The sequence below is a fragment of the Scophthalmus maximus genome, chromosome 5 (genome assembly GCF_022379125.1).
Source record: "Scophthalmus maximus strain ysfricsl-2021 chromosome 5, ASM2237912v1, whole genome shotgun sequence".
Lineage (NCBI taxonomy): Eukaryota > Metazoa > Chordata > Actinopteri > Pleuronectiformes > Scophthalmidae > Scophthalmus > Scophthalmus maximus.
This window is the reverse complement of record NC_061519.1, coordinates 27980404-28000447: the sequence shown is the minus strand read 5'-3', so window position 1 is coordinate 28000447 and position 20044 is coordinate 27980404. Positions and strand designations below refer to the sequence as shown.

Sequence of the window (20044 nt, the reverse complement as noted above, 5' to 3'; positions counted from 1 at the left end):
ATGTTCAGATAAAGTCTTCTCGTTAAAAACATAAATGTCTTGACGTGAATTCTTACTTAGATTATTTATATAATTATAAATGAACATTAAATCCACTGTGACCAGCAGGGGGAGCTGCAGCCTCCTCAACACCACTGGGCACTGTCTCTTTAAGAATCTCTTCTTCCTCACTCGGACCCCCTCCCCCGGCCCAGCTGCCCCCCCCCCCTCCCCGTCATGCCTCCTTTTGACCTTTGACATATAAGGACTTGTCGGCACGGCAACGGCTGACGTCTGCCGTTCTAAAAACAGACAAAGGGTCGTCACATGCTGCTCACAGGCCCACGACACCACGACACCACGACACTCGTCCTGCTGCTGCTGCTTCCTTTTCTTTGCTTTCTTCTTCTCCGGGACATCTCTCTCTCCTCCCCCGTCCTGTCCAGGTGTCTCCAGGTGTCTCCCCCTCCTCCCCCTCGTCGTCATGGAGAGTCTGGAGAAGCAGCTCGTGTGCCCCATCTGTCTGGAGGTGTTCACCAAGCCCGTGGTCATCCTGCCCTGTCAACACAACCTCTGCCGCAAGTGTGCCAACGACGTGTTCCAGGTGAGACCCAGAGCTCCGCCCCCTCTCACGCCGCCAAGGGCTCAGCTTCTTCTTCTGTGGTCACATGCGTGTCTCTGTCGGTGTGTTCATCTGGTTCTGGTCATTACTTCCTACAGGCTGATTATTGAAGCCACTGTTTGAAACTGAAGCAGATTTGTGACATAAAATATCTCAGATAAAAAGAGACTCGGTGTGACATCACTTCCTGTGGATGTGATGTCACACTGAGTAATGCAGTAAATCAGAGAACTGTCACAGTGATGCAGAGACAGTCTGACATGTGAATCCTTAACTTCCCCAAGAGCATCATGGGAACTGTAGTTCTCTTCCAAATAGAAGCGATAGATAGACGGAACCTCTCCTGTGTTTTGCTCCGCCCCCCTGCAGGCGTCCAACCCCTACCTGTCGACGAGGAGCGGCTCCACGCTGACGTCCGGCGGTCGGTTCCGCTGCCCGTCCTGTCGACACGAGGTCGTCCTGGACCGACACGGAGTGTACGGACTCCAGAGGAACCTGCTGGTGGAGAACATCATCGACATGTACAGACAGGGAGGAACCAGGTGACACGCACACACACACACACACACGCACACACACACCTGTGTTTGTCTTTGTGTATGGGATCTTGAAACCATTAAACCACGTCTTAAACTATCTGTCTGTCTGTGTCTCTCTGTCTCTCTGTCTGTCTGTCTCTCAGCACTAACCCGTCTGTGGAGGTGAAGGTGGACCATCCGATGTGTGATCACCATGGAGACGAGAGGATCAACATCTACTGTCTGAGCTGCAGCGTTCCGACGTGTTCGATGTGCAAAGTGTTCGGAGCTCACAGAGACTGTGAGGTGGCGCCGCTGGACGCCGTGTTCACCACGCAGAAGGTCAACGCAACTACTAGATAACAACCACTAATGAGACATTAATGATGTTGTGGATTCAGTGTGCGTGTGTGTGTGTGTGTGCGTAGGCGGAGTTGACTGACTGTATCTCGATGCTCGTTGGGAACAATGAAAGGATTCAGGCGATCATCAGTCACCTGGAGGAAACGTGCAGAGCTGTCAACGTGAGTTCATCCACTGCACCTGGTTCACATCTGGTCCACATCTGGTTCACATCTGGTTCACACCTGGTTCAAACCTGGTTCACACCTGGTCCATACCTGGTTCACATCTAGTTCACACCTGGCTCAAACCTGGTTCACACCTGGTCCATACCTGGTTCACATCTAGTTCACACCTGGCTCAAACCTGGTTCACACTTGGTCCATAACTGCTTCACATCTGGTTCAAACCTGGTTCACACTTGGTCCATACCTGGTTCACATCTGGTTCAAACCTGGTCCACACCTGGTCCATACCTGGTTCACATCTGGTTCAAACCTGGTCCACACCTGGTCCATACCTGGTTCACAACTGGTCCACACCTAGTCCGTACCTGGTCCATACCTAGTCCACATCTGGTTCACATCTGGTTCACACCTGGTTCATGCCTGGTTCGCACCTGGTTCTCATCTGGTTCACACCTGGTTCACACGTAGTTCACACCTGGTCCATACCTGGTTAACACCTGGTTCACCTGAGGCTTCTGATTTTGTGCCCTCAGGAGAACGGCGGCAGACAGAAGTCGAAGGTGTGCGAGACGTTCGATCACCTGTTCGCCGTCCTGGAGGAGAAGAAAGGTGAGATGACTCTGAGGATCAGCACGGAGCAGGAAGAGAAGCTGGACTACGTCCGAGGTCTGAGGAGGAAGTACAGCGAGCATGTGGAGAACGCCGCCAAGCTGCTGGAGACCGCCATCCAGACCCTGGACGAGTCGGAGATGGCCTTGTTCCTGCAGGTGACCAAACCTCTGCTGCAGAAGTGAGTATTCAACAACATCACAACTAGTTGTGATGATGTCACAACTAGATTTATTGATCTCATTGATTATTCGCCGCTCGTCGATTAGGATAGTGGAAGGAACTGACACGTCTCACCTCGACCAACTGCAACACGGATACGAGGACATGGGTCACTTCACTGCCGACATCGAGCGTCAGAGACAAGCGCTGGCCACGGTCGACTTCATCAGAGGTGTGTGTGTGTGTGTGTGTGTGTGTGTTACCCTCGGTGCTAACGAACACATTTTGAGCCTTGAAGGAATCAGTCAGAGAGCTAACATGTTAGCATCACTACTATCATTATCTGTTAGCCACTTCAGTGTTGTCACAGTCACACACACACTCTGCCGTCAGAGGCAGTGAAGGTTCAGTGTTTTGACCAAGGACACGTCGGCATGTGGACTGGGGAAAGCTGGAATCGAACCACCAATCTCTGGGTTGGTGGACGACCGTCTGACATGGCAGGTCACCGAGTAGTGACCTGCCATGTGATAAAAAATTAGCTTTGAGCTATATATGCTACTGCTGTAGTTTCAATGTTCAGCATAGTGTAATACAGTATATGCTAATTGCTAACACACGAATGCTAACACATGAAGTTACGTACAGTAACTAGTCATTCTAATAAGTTAGCATGCTAACAATTGAAACTATAGCGTGGTAGCTAACTTGTAGCATATAACTGATGCATTAACATGAAGCCACCAGCGTGATGGATGTCAAAATGTTAACATGTGTGTCTGTGAACATGAAGCTACATGCTAATGTGTTAGCATCTAGCTAACCTGGAGTTTCCCCTCAGCTGATGCAGACGACAATGATGATGATGATGAAGATGAGGTGGAGGTCAGAGCGACGTCAGCAGGAAGTCGAGCTGAGTCGCAGCCTGCAGCCAATCAGCAGCCTCCTGTGTCACCTGCTCAGCCCTCAGCCCTGCCCCCTCACAGACCCTCAGAGACTGCGCCTTCCATGACATCACATATGAAAAGCCCCGCCCCCTCATCACCCAACCAGACCACACCCTCCACGCCCCTCCCCACGCCCAGCCCCGCAGCCCAGGTATGATAGTCGATCATGATCATCTTTAATCGATCGATCCGATTTGATGATGTATTATTAGATTATTGATTATTGATTATTAGTTATTGCTGCAGGTTCAGTCTGACGAGCAGAATGATTTGGACGACAGAGACGGACCCAAACACGTCTTCTCCTTCAGCTGGCTCAACCAGAAGTAAATAGCACCGGACCAGACCCTGTTCTGGACGGGACCCAGACCAGAACGGGACCCTGTTCAGGACCGGACCCTGTTCAGGACCGGACCCAGTCAGGACCGGACCCTGTTCAGGACCGGACCAACTCGGGCTCTGTGCAGACAGATGGATCAGAGAGTCGACTCTGATAAAGAAAAACATTTTGAATAATTTTGTTTCTATTTGTTTTATCATGAAGATTCTGGTTCAGCTGATTTTCCCAGTACCCAATACATATATATATATATATATATATGGGTGTGTATGTGTATTTTTTTTTCCATTGATGACTGGCCATGTAATCCTCGATAATTGGAAGATACTCTCATGTTACGCCTGCTCCTCCTGATGACCACCTTCAAAAATGGATCGACTCAAAAACAAATTTGTACATAAGAAAATACATCAAAAATGGTATTAAATATAAGAGTACAGTGTTAATACATATTTATATTTATCAAACCTCAAAAACAACAACAACCCTCTCATCCCTCACTCAGTCACGTGTCTGATAGTTTTCATGAATTATTCTGTGAAATCAGTGAACATGAGAGAAGAGATCAGACATTCCTGGCTCCGCCCCCTTTGTCCAAGTTATATTTGGAAATATAAAAAGATTCTCACACAACAAAGGATCCAGATATTAGACAAACATCAAACATCCAGATGAAACTGGATTCGTCCTCTGTTTCTTTTATTCTTTAATAATAAAGTCGTTGAAATGTCACATTTACATTTAATCTCAGTTTCATTCATGTTTTTGTTTTCATTTTATTTAACTTGTTTCATTTTGTAAAAAGTCTTTTAGTTCCACAAACCAAACACACTGGTTCTGATCCTGTGATCAGGACCGTCGACAGGAAGTCGAAGGTTTTTATTTTCCGAAGGTGTCCATCATCTTGCGGTTGCTGTGGGCCTGCAGGGCGATCTGCTCGGCCCGGGCCAGCTCCAGAACCTCCCGCAGTAGATGGAAGGTCAGGTCCAGGGAGATCGGAGGCTCATCGGACCTCTTCCTCTTCTCCCCGGCCTCCTCTTCTTCTTCCTCCTCTGACGATGAAGAGGAGGAGAGGTCTGGTCCTCCTCCTCCCAGTTTCAGGGAGAGCTCCTCCCCCAGGTGGAGGAGCAGCGGTCGAGGGAGGAGGAGGTGAGGCCGGCCGGCAGCGGCGATGGCAGGTCGACAGTCGGCTGAACGAGGGAGGAAGATGCCGATGACGGCGACGAACCACAGCAGCACGTTGATCTTCATCTCCACACAATGATGCAACCTGAGCAACAAGATGAGCAACAAGACAGGCAACAGGTCAACGACGCCTTCAAGGACCAGCTGAGGGTCAGAAAAGTCCTTCCAAACATTCATACAATCAGTTCATTAATAAAGTTAAACAGGTCAAAGGTCAGTACATGTGATGGTGATCAGCTGATCCCTCACCTGATCGTCTCCTCGTCGCTTCAGTCCAATAAATATAAACTGTCTGATTCTACTTTATATACCAGAGGGAGGGGGAGGAGTCTGAGGGAGGGGGAGGGGTCTGCACATGCTTAGACGCTTCACTGGCACAGGACTGATTATCATGATGGTGATAATGATGTTGATAATGAAGATATTGATGATGATAATGAAGATAATAATGATGGTAATGATGATAATGAAGATGATGTTGGTGATAATGATGATAATGATGATGATGTTGGTGATATTGAAGATAATGATGATGATGTTGGTGATAATGAAGATAATGATGATGATAATGTAGTGATGATGATGATGATGATGATGATGATGATGATGATGATGATGGTGATAATGATGTTGATAATGAAGATAATGATGATGATTATGTTAATGAAGATAATGATGGTGATAATGAAGATAATGATGATGACAATGAAGATAATGAACATGATAATGATGATAATGGAGATGATGTTGGTGATAATGATGATGATGATGTTAATGAAGATAATAAAGTTGATAATGATGATGATGGTGATAATGAAGATAATGATGATGATGATTAAGTTATGATGATGCTGATGGTGATAATGATGTTGATAATGAAGATAATGATGATGATTATGTTAATGAAGATAATGATGGTGATAATGAAGATAATGATGATGATGTTGGTGATAATGACGATGATTATGTTAATGAAGAGAATGAAGATGATAATGATGATGATGTGATAATGGAGATAAGGATGATGATAATGAAGTGATGATGATGATGATGATGATGATGATGATGATGATGATGATGGTGATGAAGATAATGATCCCTTCAGCTGTTGGATGTAGATTAATTTTGTCACTTTCATTATCCTCCTCTTCATCCCCTTTATTCAGTCTGTTTCATCGTTTTCATCTTCACCTTAATCTTCATCCCCTTCATTAAAAACCTTTTCTTCATAACAACATGTTCTCCTTGAGGTGACAGCAGCTCACTTTCTGTTTGTTGGAGGCGTTTGGCGAGCGGAAAACCTCTGTGATGAAGATGAAGATGAAGATGATGACGACGTGACCTTTCTCCACTCGACTCTGGACCGAATGTGTGACCTTCATCTCCTGCAGCGACAGTTTCTACGAATCAAAGCATTCACAGAGCATCGTCTGATTCCTCAGGATGTTTCGTGGAGATTTGTGATTTATTACAGTTTTATTTAGATGGTCCAAATTGAAGTGTGAACCAAACTGTCAATCATTTTTATTTGCTTTCACACAAAATACATTCAATGACACAAAATCCATGAACTCTCATCACATTCAAAACTGATGATGGAAAATCAGGCATTTCTTTTGGATCTGTTGAAACATAAAGATAATCTTCTAACAATAATAATCTAACATGTGTTTTTAGTCCCATGACCAAACCCAGACCAGACAACGACTTCATGAAGATTTGGTTTTGAAACTTGGATCATGGAAGAACGAGACGAGTGTGAGAGAGAGAGGAGGATGAGAGGAGGAGATGAGAGGAGGAAATGAGAGGAAGAGATGAGAGGAGGATGAGAGAGGAGAAGAGAGGAGATGAGAGGAGGATGAGAGGAGGAGATGAGAGGAGGAAATGAGAGGAAGAGATGAGAGGAGGATGAGAGAGGAGAAGAGAGGAGATGAGAGGAGGATGAGAGGAGGAGATGAGAGGAGATGAGAGGAGATGAGAGGAGGATGAGAGGAAGAGATGAGAGGAGGAGATGAGAGGAGATGAGAGGAGGATGAGAGGAGATGAGGAGATGAGAGGAGGAGATGAAGAAGGGATGAGATGAGATAAGAGGAGGAGATGAGAGGAGATGAGAGGAGATGAGAGGAGGATGAGAGGAAGAGATGAGAGGAGGAGATGAGAGGAGATGAAAGGAGGATGAGAGGAGATGAGGAGATGAGAGGCGGAGATGAGGAAGGGATGAGATGAGATGAGATGAGATGAGAGGAGGAGATGAGAGGAGATGAGAGGAAGAGATGAGAGGAAGAAATGAGAGGAAGAGGAGGAGATGAGAGGAGGAGATCAGAGGAGATGGGAGGAAGAGATGAGAGGAAGAGATGAGAGGAGGAGATGAGAGGAGATGAGAGGAAGAGATGAGAGGAAGAAATGAGAGGAGGAGATGAGAGGAGATGAGAGGAGGAGATGAAGAAGGGATGAGATGAGATGAGAGGAGGAGATGAGAGGAGATGAGAGGAGGATGAGAGGAAGAGATGAGAGGAGGAGATGAGAGGAGATGAGAGGAGGATGAGAGGAGATGAGGAGATGAGAGGAGGAGATGAAGAAGGGATGAGATGAGATAAGAGGAGGAGATGAGAGGAGATGAGAGGAGGATGAGAGGAAGAGATGAGAGGAGGAGATGAGAGGAGATGAAAGGAGGATGAGATGAGATGAGATGAGAGGAGGAGATGAGAGGAGATGAGAGGAAGAGATGAGAGGAAGAAATGAGAGGAAGAGAGGAGGAGATGAGAGGAGGAGATGAGAGGAGATGAGAGGAAGAGATGAGAGGAAGAAATGAGAGGAAGAGGAGGAGATGAGAGGAGGAGATCAGAGGAGATGGGAGGAAGAGATGAGAGGAAGAGATGAGAGGAAGAGGAGGAGATGAGAGGAGGAGATCAGAGGAGATGGGAGGAAGAGATGAGAGGAAGAGATGAGAGGAGGAGATGAGAGGAGATGAGAGGAGGAGATCAGAGGAGATGGGAGGAAGAGATGAGAGGAAGAGATGAGAGGAAGAGATGAGAGGAGGATGAGAGGAGATGAGGAGATGAGAGGAGGAGATGAAGAAGGGATGAGATGAGATGAGATGAGAGGAGGAGATGAGAGGAGATGAGAGGAGATGAGATGAGAGGAGGAGATGAGAGGAGGAGGGGAGGAGATGAGAGGAGATGAGGAAGGGATGAGATGAGATGAGAGGAGATGAGAGGAGGAGATGAGAGGAGATGAGAGGAAGAGATGAGAGGAAGAGATGAGAGAGGAGATGAGAGGAGGAGGTGAGAGGAGATGAGATGAGAGGAGATGAGATGAGATGAGATGAGAGGAGGAGATGAGAGGAGAGGAAGAGATGAGAGGATGAGATGAGAGGAGATGAGAGGAAGAGATGAGAGGAGGAGATGAGAGGAGGAGGATGAGAGGAGATGAGAGGAAGAGATAGGAGGAGATGAGAGGAGGAGCTGAGAGGAGATGAGAGATGAGAGGAGGATGAGAGGATGATGAGGGGAGAGGAAGAATAACACTGCTGATGTTGATGAGGCCAAATTCAATTATCATTTCAATTGTATTTGTATACCGCAAAAACCCAACATACATTATCTCAAGGGATCATTACCTTACAATATTACAATATTACAGAGAAACACAACAAATTCAATTCAATTCAATTCAATTTTATTTGTATAGCGCCATATCACAACATACATTGTCTCAAGGCACTTTACATAGTGAGGTCAATATTACAATATTACAGGGAAAACCCAACAAATCCCACAATGAGCAAAGCACTTGGCGACGGTCGAGAGAAAAAACTCTTTTAACAGGAAGAAATCTCTGACAGAACCAGACTCAGTTGTGGGCGGAGCTTCTGTCTGGACCGGTTGGGGAGAGAGGAGAGAGGAGAGAGAGGAGAGAGGAGAGAGGAGAGAGGAGAGAGAGGAGAGAGAGGAGAGAGAGGAGAGAGGAGAGAGGGTGGAGAGAGAGGAGAGAGGGTGAAGGGAGGAGAGAGAGAGAGAGGAGGAAGGGTGGAGAGAGAGGAGGAAGGGTGGAGAGAGAGGAGAGAGGGTGAAGAGAGGAGAGAGAGAGAGAGAGAGAGAGAGGGAGAGAGAGAGAGAGGAGAGGTGGGAGGAAAGAGGGTGGGATGCGAGACAGTAGGAGAGAAGAGAGAGAGGACAGTTGTACAACCGCCGCTGTAATCTCTACCAGACTGATACTTATAATTAAAAAATACAATTATGTTGTTGTTATTGTTAGTGATGATATTAATATTAATATTAATAATAATAATAATGAGGGGTTTGGGTCCTGCAGCTCTGGGGTCAGATCTACTAGGGGAGAGAGAAAACAGAGTTAGTGACATGTAATGTAGATACATGGGGGCAGAGAGAGAGAGAGAGAGAGAGAGATTGAAAGAAGTGGGAGAAGGAGAGAGAGATAAAGAAAGAGAGAGGGAGAGAGAGAGATTGAAAAAGTGGGAGAAGGAGAGAGATATAAAGAGAGAGAGAGAGAGGGAGGGAGAGGGAGAAAGATGCTCATGATATAAGTTCCCCCAGCAGTCTCGGCCTCTAGCAGCATAATAAAGAAATGGTTTATTAAACACCTGAGCAGTTCTAACTATAATCTTTATCAAAGAGGAAGGTTTGAAGTTGAACTCTAATGTAGAGATGTCGTCTGCCTCCTGGTTCCAGAGGGGAGGAGCCTGGTGGCTGAAGGCTCTGCCTCCCATTCTACTCTCACAGACTCTGAACCACAAGTAGAGACAAGTGATCTTTTGGGATAATGTGAAACAGAAAAAAAGATGTTGTACAGTATGAGTGATGATACTGTACAGTATTAGTGATGATGTTGTACAGTATGAGTGATGATACTGTACAGTATTAGTGATGATGTTGTACAGTATGAGTGATGATACTGTACAGTATTAGTGATGATGTTGTACAGTATGAGTGATGATACTGTACAGTATTAGTGATGATGTTGTACAGTATGAGTGATGATACTGTACAGTATTAGTGATGATGTTGTACAGTATGAGTGATGATACTGTACAGTATTAGTGATGATGTTGTACAGTATGAGTGATGATAGGATGAAGACGATGAAGAGTTTTGAACAACGTCACTTTTCTTCTTCATGGGTGAAATGTTTTTGTTGGTGAAGAGAAAAGAAATGAAACACAAAGAAAAGTGACGCGTCTCGACAATCTGAGGTTTGTTTAAAGGTCGATGTGTCGGGACTGAATCACACACGCACACACACACACACACACACACACACACACACACAGGGCTTTTACTTTGACACGAGCGGACGGAGAGCAGCGTGTTTCCGGTGGAGCCGCCGGTGACGTCACTCTGGATCGGACCTGCGGACATGGCGCCTCGGGACCGGGTCGTTCACCTGCTCCAGCAGCTCCAGCGCGCGGCGTAAGTTTGATTCACGATTATTACAGTTGGATTATGATCAGAAGTGGCGTCAGCGCGGGAGCTGCGGTCAGAAACGTGTCATAGGTCGAAGAGTGGGGCTCAGCGCAGAGCTGCACGAGGAGACCCTCTGCTTCAGATCGTCTCAGGAACTCACCTGGTGACGACACGTGACTCGTGTCTTCTGTTCTTCTACTCTTCTATACTTCTACTCTTCTGTACTTCTACTCTTCTATACTTCTACTGTTCTGTACTTCTACTCTTCTATACTTCTACTGTTCTGTACTTCTACTGTTGTGTAATTCTACTCTTCTATACTTCTACTCTTCTATACCTCTACTCATCTGTACTTCTACTCTTCTATACTTCTACTGTTCTGTTCTTCTACTCTTCTATACTTCTACTGTTCTGTACTTCTACTCTTCTATACTTCTACTGTTCTGTACTTCTACTCTTCTATACTTCTACTGTTCTGTACTTCTACTCTTCTATACTTCTACTCTTCTATACCTCTACTCATCTGTACTTCTACTCTTCTATACTTCTACTGTTCTGTACTTCTACTCTTCTATACTTGTATACTTCTACTCTTCTATACCTCTACTCTTCTGTACTTCTACTCTTCTGTACTTCTACCATTCTGTACTTCTACTCTTCTATAGTTCTATAGTTCTACTCTTCTACTCTTCTATACTTCTACTTTTCTATAGTTCTATACTTCTACTCTTCTATACCTCTACTCTTCTGTACTTCTACTCTTCTGTACTTCTACCATTCTGTACTTCTACTCTTCTATAGTTCTATAGTTCTACTCTTCTACTCTTCTATACTTCTACTTTTCTATAGTTCTATACTTCTACTCTTCTATACTTCTACTCTTCTATAGTTCTATAGTTCTACTCTTCTATAGTTCTATAGTTCTATAGTTCTACTCTTCTATAGTTCTACTTTTCAGTCTGAACTTTGGTCTGAAGTTATGAAAACAGTTTTCCTGGACCACGTGAGACCACGTGACACCACGTGACACCACGTGAGACCAGGTGACACCACGTGAGACCAGGTGACACCACGTGAGACCAGGTGAGACCAGGTCCGGGTCCAGAACCAGACCTGGTCAGTTAATCTGAGCAGTTTCTCCTTCATCAAGTTTGTTTTATATAAATTACTTTACTTAAAACACTTTGCACAATGTGATTTTCACATTGTGCCAACTGTCAACCATCTGTGAATCAAACTGTGAATCAAACTGTCTATCAACTGTCAATCAACTGTGAATCAAACTGTCAATCAACTGTTAATCAAACCACCAGCAGAGTTTTGAACCGTGTGTTTGTGTGAACAGGTGCAGATGTCCTGCTCACTCCAACACCTTCCATCAAGGTGCTCACACACACACTCACACACTCAAACTCAAACTCACACACTCAAACTCACATACACACACACACACACACACACACACACACACACTCACACAAACACACTCAAACTCACATACACACACACACACACACACACACTCACACAAACACACTCAAACTCACACACTCAAACTCACATACACACACACACACACACACACACAGTCACACACACACTCACACTCACACACTCAAACTCACACACTCAAACTCACATACACACACACACACACACACAGTCACACACACACTCACACTCACACACTCAAACTCACATACACACACACACAAACACACACACACACACACTCACACAAACACACACTCTCACACAGACACACACACACACACTCACTCACTCACACACACACACACAGACATAATGAAGAATGAAGAATATGAATCACCAGAGATATCAACTCTGATCAACATGGATCAATAGTGTGGTTCTTCCTGCAGGTGTGGGGGCGTCGTCCTGCTCCGTCCGCTCCACCGACTACGCCTTCGAGGTGACGAGCTGCTGCACCGTCACACGTTCAGATTCATATCACACAGATTAATGATGTTTAATTAATATTAATGTTTATCTGTCAGATGGCGAGTTCCAACATCAGATATGGAGGAGGAGTCAGCAGAGAGATCGGCATGGTAACGGCGTTCATCTTCACCATCTTCATCATATTCATTCCAGTGTCCATGTAGTTGTAGTCTGAGTGTCTGTAGTTGTAGTCTCAGTGTCTGTAGTTGTAGTTTCAGTGTCTGTAATTGTAGTCTGAGTGTCTGTAATTGCAGTCTGTGTCTGTAGTTGTAGTTTCAGTGTCTGTAGTTGTAGTTTGAGTGTCTGTTATTGTAGTCTGAGTGTCTGTAGTTGTAGTTTCAGTGTCTGTATTTGTAGTCTCAGTGTCTGTAGTTGTCGTCTCAGTGTCTGTAGTTGTCGTCTCAGTGTCTGTAGTTGTCGTCTCAGTGTCTGTACTTGTAGTCTCAGTTTCTGTAGCTGTAGTCTCTGTCTGTAGCTGTAGTCTGAGTGTCTGTAGTTGTAGTCTGAGTGTCTGTAGTTGTCATCTCAGTGTCTGTAGTTGTAGTTTCAGTGTCTGTAGTTGTAGTCTGTGTCTGTAGTTGTCGTCTGAGTGTCTGTAGTTGTAGTCTGAGTGTCTGTACTTGTAGTCTGAGTGTCTGTACTTGTAGTCTGAGTGTCTGTAGTCGTAGTCTGAGTGTCTGTACTTGTAGTCTGAGTGTCTGTACTTGTAGTCTCAGTGTCTGTAGTTGTAGTCTCAGTGTCTGTACTTGTAGTCTGAGTGTCTGTACTTGTAGTCTGAGTGTCTCTAGTTGTAGTCTGAGTGTCTCTAGTTGTAGTCTCAGTGTCTCTAGTTGTAGTCTCAGTGTCTGTACTTGTAGTCTCAGTGTCTGTACTTGTAGTCTGAGTGTCTCTAGTTGTAGTCTCAGTGTCTGTACTTGTAGTCTGAGTGTCTCTAGTTGTAGTCTCAGTGTCTGTAGTTGTAGTCTCAGTGTCTGTAGTTGTAGTCTCAGTGTCTGTACTTGTAGTCTGAGTGTCTCTAGTTGTAGTCTCAGTGTCTGTACTTGTAGGCTCAGTGTCTGTACTTGTACTCTGAGTGTCTCTAGTTGTAGTCTCAGTGTCTGTAGTTGTAGTCTCAGTGTCTGTACTTGTAGTCTGAGTGTCTCTAGTTGTAGTCTCAGTGTCTGTACTTGTAGGCTCAGTGTCTGTACTTGTAGTCTGAGTGTCTCTAGTTGTAGTCTCAGTGTCTCTAGTTGTAGTCTCAGTGTCTGCACTTGTAGTCTGAGTGTCTCTAGTTGTAGTCTCAGTGTCTCTAGTTGTAGTCTCAGTGTCTGTACTTGTAGGCTCAGTGTCTGTACTTGTAGTCTGAGTGTCTCTAGTTGTAGTCTCAGTGTCTCTAGTTGTAGTCTCAGTGTCTGTACTTGTAGGCTCAGTGTCTGTACTTGTAGTCTGAGTGTCTCTAGTTGTAGTCTCAGTGTCTCTAGTTGTAGTCTCAGTGTCTGCACTTGTAGTCTGAGTGTCTCTAGTTGTAGTCTCAGTGTCTGTAGTTGTAGTCTCAGTGTCTGTACTTGTAGTCTGAGTGTCTCTAGTTGTAGTCTGAGTGTCTGTACTTGTAGTCTCAGTGTCTGTACTTGTAGTCTCAGTGTCTGTACTTGTAGTCTCAGTGTCTGTACTTGTAGTCTCAGTGTCTCTAGTTGTAGTCTCAGTGTCTGTACTTGTAGTCTCAGTGTCTGTACTTGTAGTCTGAGTGTCTCTAGTTGTAGTCTCAGTGTCTGTACTTGTAGTCTCAGTGTCTGTACTTGTAGTCTGAGTGTCTGTACTTGTAGTCTCAGTGTCTGTACTTGTAGTCTCAGTGTCTGTACTTGTAGTCTCAGTGTCTGTAGTTGTAGTCTCAGTGTCTCTAGTTGTAGTCTCAGTGTCTGTACCTGTAGTCTCAGTGTCTGTACTTGTAGTCTGAGTGTCTCTAGTTGTAGTCTCAGTGTCTGTACTTGTAGTCTGAGTGTCTCTAGTTGTAGTCTGAGTGTCTCTAGTTGTAGTCTGAGTGTCTGTACTTGTAGTCTCAGTGTCTGTACTTGTAGTCTGAGTGTCTCTAGTTGTAGTCTGAGTGTCTCTAGTTGTAGTCTGAGTGTCTGTACTTGTAGTCTCAGTGTCTGTACTTGTAGTCTGAGTGTCTCTAGTTGTAGTCTCAGTGTCTGTACTTGTAGTCTCAGTGTCTGTACTTGTAGTCTCAGTGTCTCTAGTTGTAGTCTCAGTGTCTGTACTTGTAGTCTCAGTGTCTGTACTTGTAGTCTCAGTGTCTGTACTTGTAGTCTCAGTGTCTGTACTTGTAGTCTCAGTGTCTGTACTTGTAGTCTGAGTGTCTCTAGTTGTAGTCTCAGTGTCTGTACTTGTAGTCTCAGTGTCTGTACTTGTAGTCTCAGTGTCTGTACTTGTAGTCTGAGTGTCTCTAGTTGTAGTCTCAGTGTCTGTACTTGTAGTCTCAGTGTCTGTACTTGTAGTCTGAGTGTCTCTAGTTGTAGTCTCAGTGTCTGTACTTGTAGTCTCAGTGTCTGTACTTGTAGTCTGAGTGTCTCTAGTTGTAGTCTCAGTGTCTGTACTTGTAGTCTGAGTGTCTAGTTGTAGTCTCATTGTCTGTAGTGTTAATTGTCAGTCGTCAGTCGCAGGTGTAATGTTCATCATCAGAACCATTAACGTTCTGTCCTGGTTCCTCCGGTTCTCCTGCAGGACCTGCAGAACCTCGGGGCCCGGAATGTTTGTCTGATGACGGACAAGAACTTGTCCCGCCTCCCTCCGGTGAAGTCAGTCCTGGAGTCTCTGGTCCAGAACGGAGTCAAGTACAAAGTGTATGACAGCGTGAGGGTGGAGCCTACGGACAGCAGGTGAGCATCCTGCTGTTATTGGTCGACAGAAAACAGACCATAATATTCACGTTGTGGTTATTGATCTGCTGCTGTCATGTGAACGCCTGTGTTCAGTTTCAAAGACGCCATCTCATTCGCTAAGAAAGACTCGTTCGACGTGTTCGTGGCGGTGGGCGGGGGCTCGGTGATTGACACCTGTAAAGCAGCCAATCTGTACGCTTGTCACCCGGACGCCGACTTCCTGGACTTCGTCAATGCTCCAATCGGAAAAGGGAAGCCGATCACCGGACCACTGAAGCCGCTGATCGCAGGTAACATTACCATGGCCATGATGATTGACAGGAGACAGTTAATTATTGATCATCTTCCCTCATTTATGATGTTTTTTTCTGGTGACCTCTGACCTCTGACCTCTGCTCAGATAGAAAACCTTTGAAAATCTTTTCTTGTTTTATCTGAAAACGTCTCCTCAAGGTCGTCTTCCTCCTCCACCTCCTCCACCTCCTCTTCCTCCTCCACCTCCTCCTCCCTACTCTCTCCTCTTCCTCCTCCACCTCCTCCTTCTCCTCTTCCTCCTCCCTCCCGTCTCCTCTTCCTCCTCCTCCTCTTCCTCCTCCTCCCTCCCGCCTCCTCCTCCTCCTCCCTCCCGCCTCTTCTTCCTCCTCCTCCCTCCCTCCTCCACCTCCCTCAATCCTCCTCTTCCTCCTATTTAATTTAATATTTGTAGTTGAATCACTTTTATCCTTGTCTTCAGTTCCGACGACAGCCGGCACCGGCAGCGAGACGACGGGCGTCGCCATCTTTGACTACGAGCCTCTAAAGGCCAAAACTGGTAGATGACCCATAAAAATTATCTGAGTCACTGTTGAATATTTGATTATCAGGTCATATTTTTCAGAATGACATCACAGTTGCAGTCTGAGTTGTGATTGGCTGTCTGTGTTCAGGTATCGCCAGCAGAGCCATCAGACCCACGCTGGGAATCGTGGACCCGACTCACACGCTGAGTATGCCCCAAAGAGTCGCCGCCAACAGCGGCTTCGACGTCCTCTGGTCCGTCTCTCTGTCCGTCTGTCTGTCTGACTGTCTGTCTGTCCGTCTCTCTGTCCGTCTGTCTGTCCGTCTGTCCGTCTGTCGGTCTGTCTGTCTGAGTGTCTGTCTGTCTGTCTCTCCCTCTGTCTCTCTGTCCGTCTGTCTGTCTCTCGCTCTGTCCGTCTGTCTGAATGTCTGTCTGTCCGTCTCTCTGTCTGTCCGTCTCTCTGTCTGTCTGTCTCTCGCTCTGTCCGTCTGTCTCTCCGTCTGTCTGAATGTCTGTCCGTCTGTCTCTCCGTCTGTCTGAATGTCTGTCCGTCTGTCTGTCCGTCTGTCTGTCTGTCTGTCTGTCCGTCTGTCTGTCTGTCTGTCCGTCTCTCTGTCTGTCTGTCTGTCTGTCCAACATCTGTCTGTCGTTTAATTCCCTTTTCTTTTAATTTTCACATTATCTGTTTTATTAAATATACATAGCATATCATTTAATAATTATAATATATCTGTTTGTTTTATTTTTATATATTTTCTTTAAATATTTGTCATGTTTTTTTTTATTTATTTATGCATTAATAATAATACATTTGATGAGTTTATGAATTTGTATATCTTGTTTTTTATCTGTGTTATTTTCTTCAGTCACGCTCTGGAGTCGTACACCGCCCTACCCTACAACCAGAGGAGCCCCTGCCCCCCCAACCCCATCCACCGCCCCGCCTACCAGGGCAGCAACCCAATCAGCGACGTCTGGTCCCGACACGCCCTCAACGTGGTCGCCAAGTTCATGAAGCGGTGAGTCGGACAGAAGCTCAGAGGACGACATCGGGTTCCCTGAGGAACACCCACCGCAGCTCCTTTGTTTTAGTCCTTTTGTTCCGTTGTTCTAAGACTTTGTGACGTGTTCAGAAGAAAAGTGTTTTGCATACGACAGAAGGATCAATAATCAGGATCCTGATTATTGATCAACAGAACGAGACGAAACAATAAGAAAGAAGACGTCACAGAAGTAATGAAACCAAATGACTTCAACATCAGGCGTGACAAGAAGTGACACATAAATAAAATCATCAGTGGCAACACCTGACTGATTGACTGACTGACTAATCGATCAATTGATTGATTGATTGATTGACTGACTGAGTGATTGTCTCCAGAGCTGTGCGGGACCCCGAGGACCTGGAGGCTCGGTCCAGCATGCACCTGGCCAGCGTGTTCGCCGGGATCGGCTTTGGAAACGCCGGAGTTCATCTGTGGTGAGAAACAAAGACGTTTGACGTTGTTTCCTCTTGAAACTGTGGAAATAAAAATCATCAATGAGTTTATTAGTTTACAGATTTGAATGTGAACATATTAAATCAGTTGTTTACAGTTCAGATTGTTTACAGAAGTTTTGTGTGTTTCAGTCACGGGATGTCGTATCCAATTGCTGGTAACGTGAAGACTCACTCAGCGAAGGGCTACAGTGTGGATCACCCCCTGGTGGTGAGTGAGAGGAAGACACCTTGAACTCTGCCTTGTCAGTGTGACACGTCTCCATGGTGCATGGTGATGAATGTGTCTGTTGAAGAAACTAGTCAAACCTGATGGTGTGTGTGTGTGTGTGTGTGTGTGTGTGTGTGTGTGTGTGTGTGTGTGTGTGTGTGTGTGTGTGTGTGTGTGTGTGTGTGTGTGTGTGTGTGTGTGTGTGTGTGTGTGTGTGTGTGTGTGTGTGTGTGTGTCTGCAGCCTCACGGCCTCTCAGTCGTCCTCACGTCTCCAGCTGTCTTCAACTTCACCGCCCCGATGTGTCCTGAGCGCCACCTGGACGCCGCAGAGATCCTTGGTACCAGTTCATATGTTCACCACTTCACCAGTTCACAACCCACAATAAACAACATGTGACACAAAATTAACTCATGTTCACTTCTTTAACAACCACAGCCACATGACATCCTGCGCTCTGATTGGCTGCGAGCTAAACCACCTGTTTACATCAGAGCTCGACATGTATTCACCTGCTGGTGACCATAGCAACACGACTGGACTCTCTGACCAGACTCTGTGTTGCGTTCAGGTGCAGATATCCGGCAGGTGAAGCGGGAGGATGCAGGTCCGGTTCTGGCCGAAACTCTGCGTCAGTTCCTGTTCGACCTGCAGGTGGAGGACGGACTCGGAGCCGTGGGCTACAGCTCAGACGACATCCCGGCGCTGGTGAAAGGAACCGTCCCTCAGGTCCGTCAGAACCCCCCGCAGGTCGATTGATCCCCGATCGATCGAGATGAGAAACATCTAAAGAATATGTGAATGAATCTGGTTGACCTGTGAATGAAAGAGCAGCTGTTGGACGAAACACCGTCATCGTGATGATAATGACCTCAGAAACTCATCATTCATCATATTTCAAATTCCTAAGGAAATCAAGGGGATAATCACGAGGCTCCCTGAAGGCTTTTCAAATTAAGGGTCTTTTAAGGGTTGTAGTCATTCAAAGTAAAGGTCAGAGGAACAAACTGTTCCTCACTCAACTCATTAATTATCTCCACTGGAGGTTTAAAGGGCCATATTGTCAAAATAGAGATTTTCTGGCTTTTCTTCATAATCAATAAGGTGGAGGGTCTGTAAGTACAGTAAATACACACATTCTACATTCAGCAGCTGATGTTTTTTACATGTGACGTCATAGTGACACAGTCTCTGCTTCCAGCCCCCAGCGCTCGCAGTCACTCTGTTGCTGAGCGACCAACAACACAAACACAATCAGGAAGCGACATCATTGCACAGGATTCATAAGGAGATTAAAACAAGAGACCAGAACTCACTCTGAATTATTTGACCTTTGCAAAATTAATTGGTAACTGGTGTAACCTCTGCGGGCCGCCGACACTGGGTGCCGATGACTTGTTGGCAGTCGGGAGCAGGGAGATAGTTCCTCCAGGGCAGAAGCTGCCTCGCTGCGGGACAACACGGTCAGAGCCGCTCTGAGCAGTGAACAGACACACGGTGGTTGGCCTGGCCGTGCGTCACTCAGAAAACAGTCAGCCAATCAGAAGAGAGGCTCATAACATATTTATTAGACAAGCCAAAGTTGACCTGTTTATTTGCAGAAATAGAAAAAAAGAGATACAAAACAAATAGATCTTCTGAAGGATCAGAACTTCAAATAAAACACCAGAAAGGTGAATATTGGACATTTAAAACAAACTGGTTCAGATGAGCAGGACCTGGTGCCATCTAGTGGCCACACTGCAGACCTCTGGTCAGAGACTCAGTCAACCTCTAAAGGTTTTTTATGTGTTTGTGTCAGTGAGATGTTAGTTTTATTTATTTCTTTACATTTTCCAGGAGCGAGTGACCAAACTGTCTCCCAGAGGTCACAGCGAGGACGACCTGGCCGAGCTGTTCGAAGCCTCCATGAAGCTCTACTGACACTCCTGTCTGTGTGTGTGTGTGTGTGTGTGTGTGTGAGGGGCTCATCGCAGGTCTGTGCGGTGTTGAGCTGCAGTTCCTCTAGCAGCCACTAGATGTAGGTGTTTCTCTACCTGTTCAGATTCTGTGAAATAAAGTCAAACTGAAGTGAACTTGCTGCTGTTGACTCGCTGCTGTTGACTCACTTTACCTCAAGTAAAGGAGTTTAAGTACCTCGGGGTCTTGTTTGCGAGTGAGGGGACAATGGAGCGTGAGATTGGCCGTAGAATTGGAGCAGCGGGGGCGGTATTGCACTCGCTTTGCCGCACCGTTGTGACAGAAAGGGAGCTGAGCTGGAAGGCAAAGCTCTGGATCTACTGGTCAATCTTTGTTCCTACCCTCACCTATGGTCATGAAGGATGGGTCGTGACCGAAAAAATCAGATCGCGAGTACAAGCGGCCGAAAAGGGTTTCCTTAGAAAGGTGGCTGGTGTCTCCCTTAGAGACAGGGTGAGAAGCTC

General features: G+C 45.9%; 3 protein-coding genes across 5 annotated transcripts; 2 read left to right on the top strand and 1 right to left on the bottom strand.

Annotated features, from left to right (window-relative positions):
* Nucleotides 1-225: 225 nt before the first annotated feature.
* Nucleotides 226-4445, top strand: LOC118311221 (E3 ubiquitin-protein ligase TRIM63-like). 2 transcript variants are annotated; one of them, XM_035634882.2, is made up of 8 exons: nt 226-583; nt 971-1143; nt 1284-1461; nt 1548-1643; nt 2183-2439; nt 2528-2652; nt 3262-3518; nt 3602-4445. In XM_035634882.2, the coding sequence occupies exons 1-8, from the start codon at nt 464-466 to the stop codon at nt 3695-3697; spliced, it is 1302 nt and encodes a 433-aa protein (XP_035490775.1). In that variant the 5' UTR covers nt 226-463; the 3' UTR covers nt 3698-4445. The 2 variants fall into 2 exon arrangements, with proteins under 2 accessions (XP_035490775.1, XP_035490776.1); XM_035634883.2 differs by having other exon boundaries at nt 227-583; nt 3614-4445.
* On the bottom strand, nt 4348-6757 carry LOC118311223 (corticoliberin-like). 2 transcript variants are annotated; one of them, XM_035634885.1, is made up of 3 exons: nt 6558-6757; nt 6158-6292; nt 4348-4977 (listed from the first exon to the last, which is right to left on the bottom strand). In XM_035634885.1, the coding sequence occupies exon 3, from the start codon at nt 4956-4958 to the stop codon at nt 4587-4589; it is 372 nt and encodes a 123-aa protein (XP_035490778.1). In that variant the 5' UTR covers nt 4959-4977; nt 6158-6292; nt 6558-6757; the 3' UTR covers nt 4348-4586. The 2 variants fall into 2 exon arrangements, with proteins under 2 accessions (XP_035490778.1, XP_035490779.1); XM_035634886.1 differs by lacking the exons at nt 6158-6292; nt 6558-6757 and adding an exon at nt 5142-5376.
* Nucleotides 6758-10060: 3303 nt separating this feature from the next.
* adhfe1 (alcohol dehydrogenase iron containing 1) lies at nt 10061-19696 on the top strand. The gene is made up of 14 exons (XM_035635247.2): nt 10061-10321; nt 11661-11698; nt 12199-12248; nt 12334-12387; nt 14978-15132; nt 15229-15425; nt 15869-15946; nt 16062-16167; nt 16780-16932; nt 17295-17393; nt 17544-17622; nt 17865-17961; nt 18193-18350; nt 19461-19696. The coding sequence occupies exons 1-14, from the start codon at nt 10269-10271 to the stop codon at nt 19542-19544; spliced, it is 1401 nt and encodes a 466-aa protein (XP_035491140.1). The 5' UTR covers nt 10061-10268; the 3' UTR covers nt 19545-19696.
* Nucleotides 19697-20044: the final 348 nt, after the last annotated feature.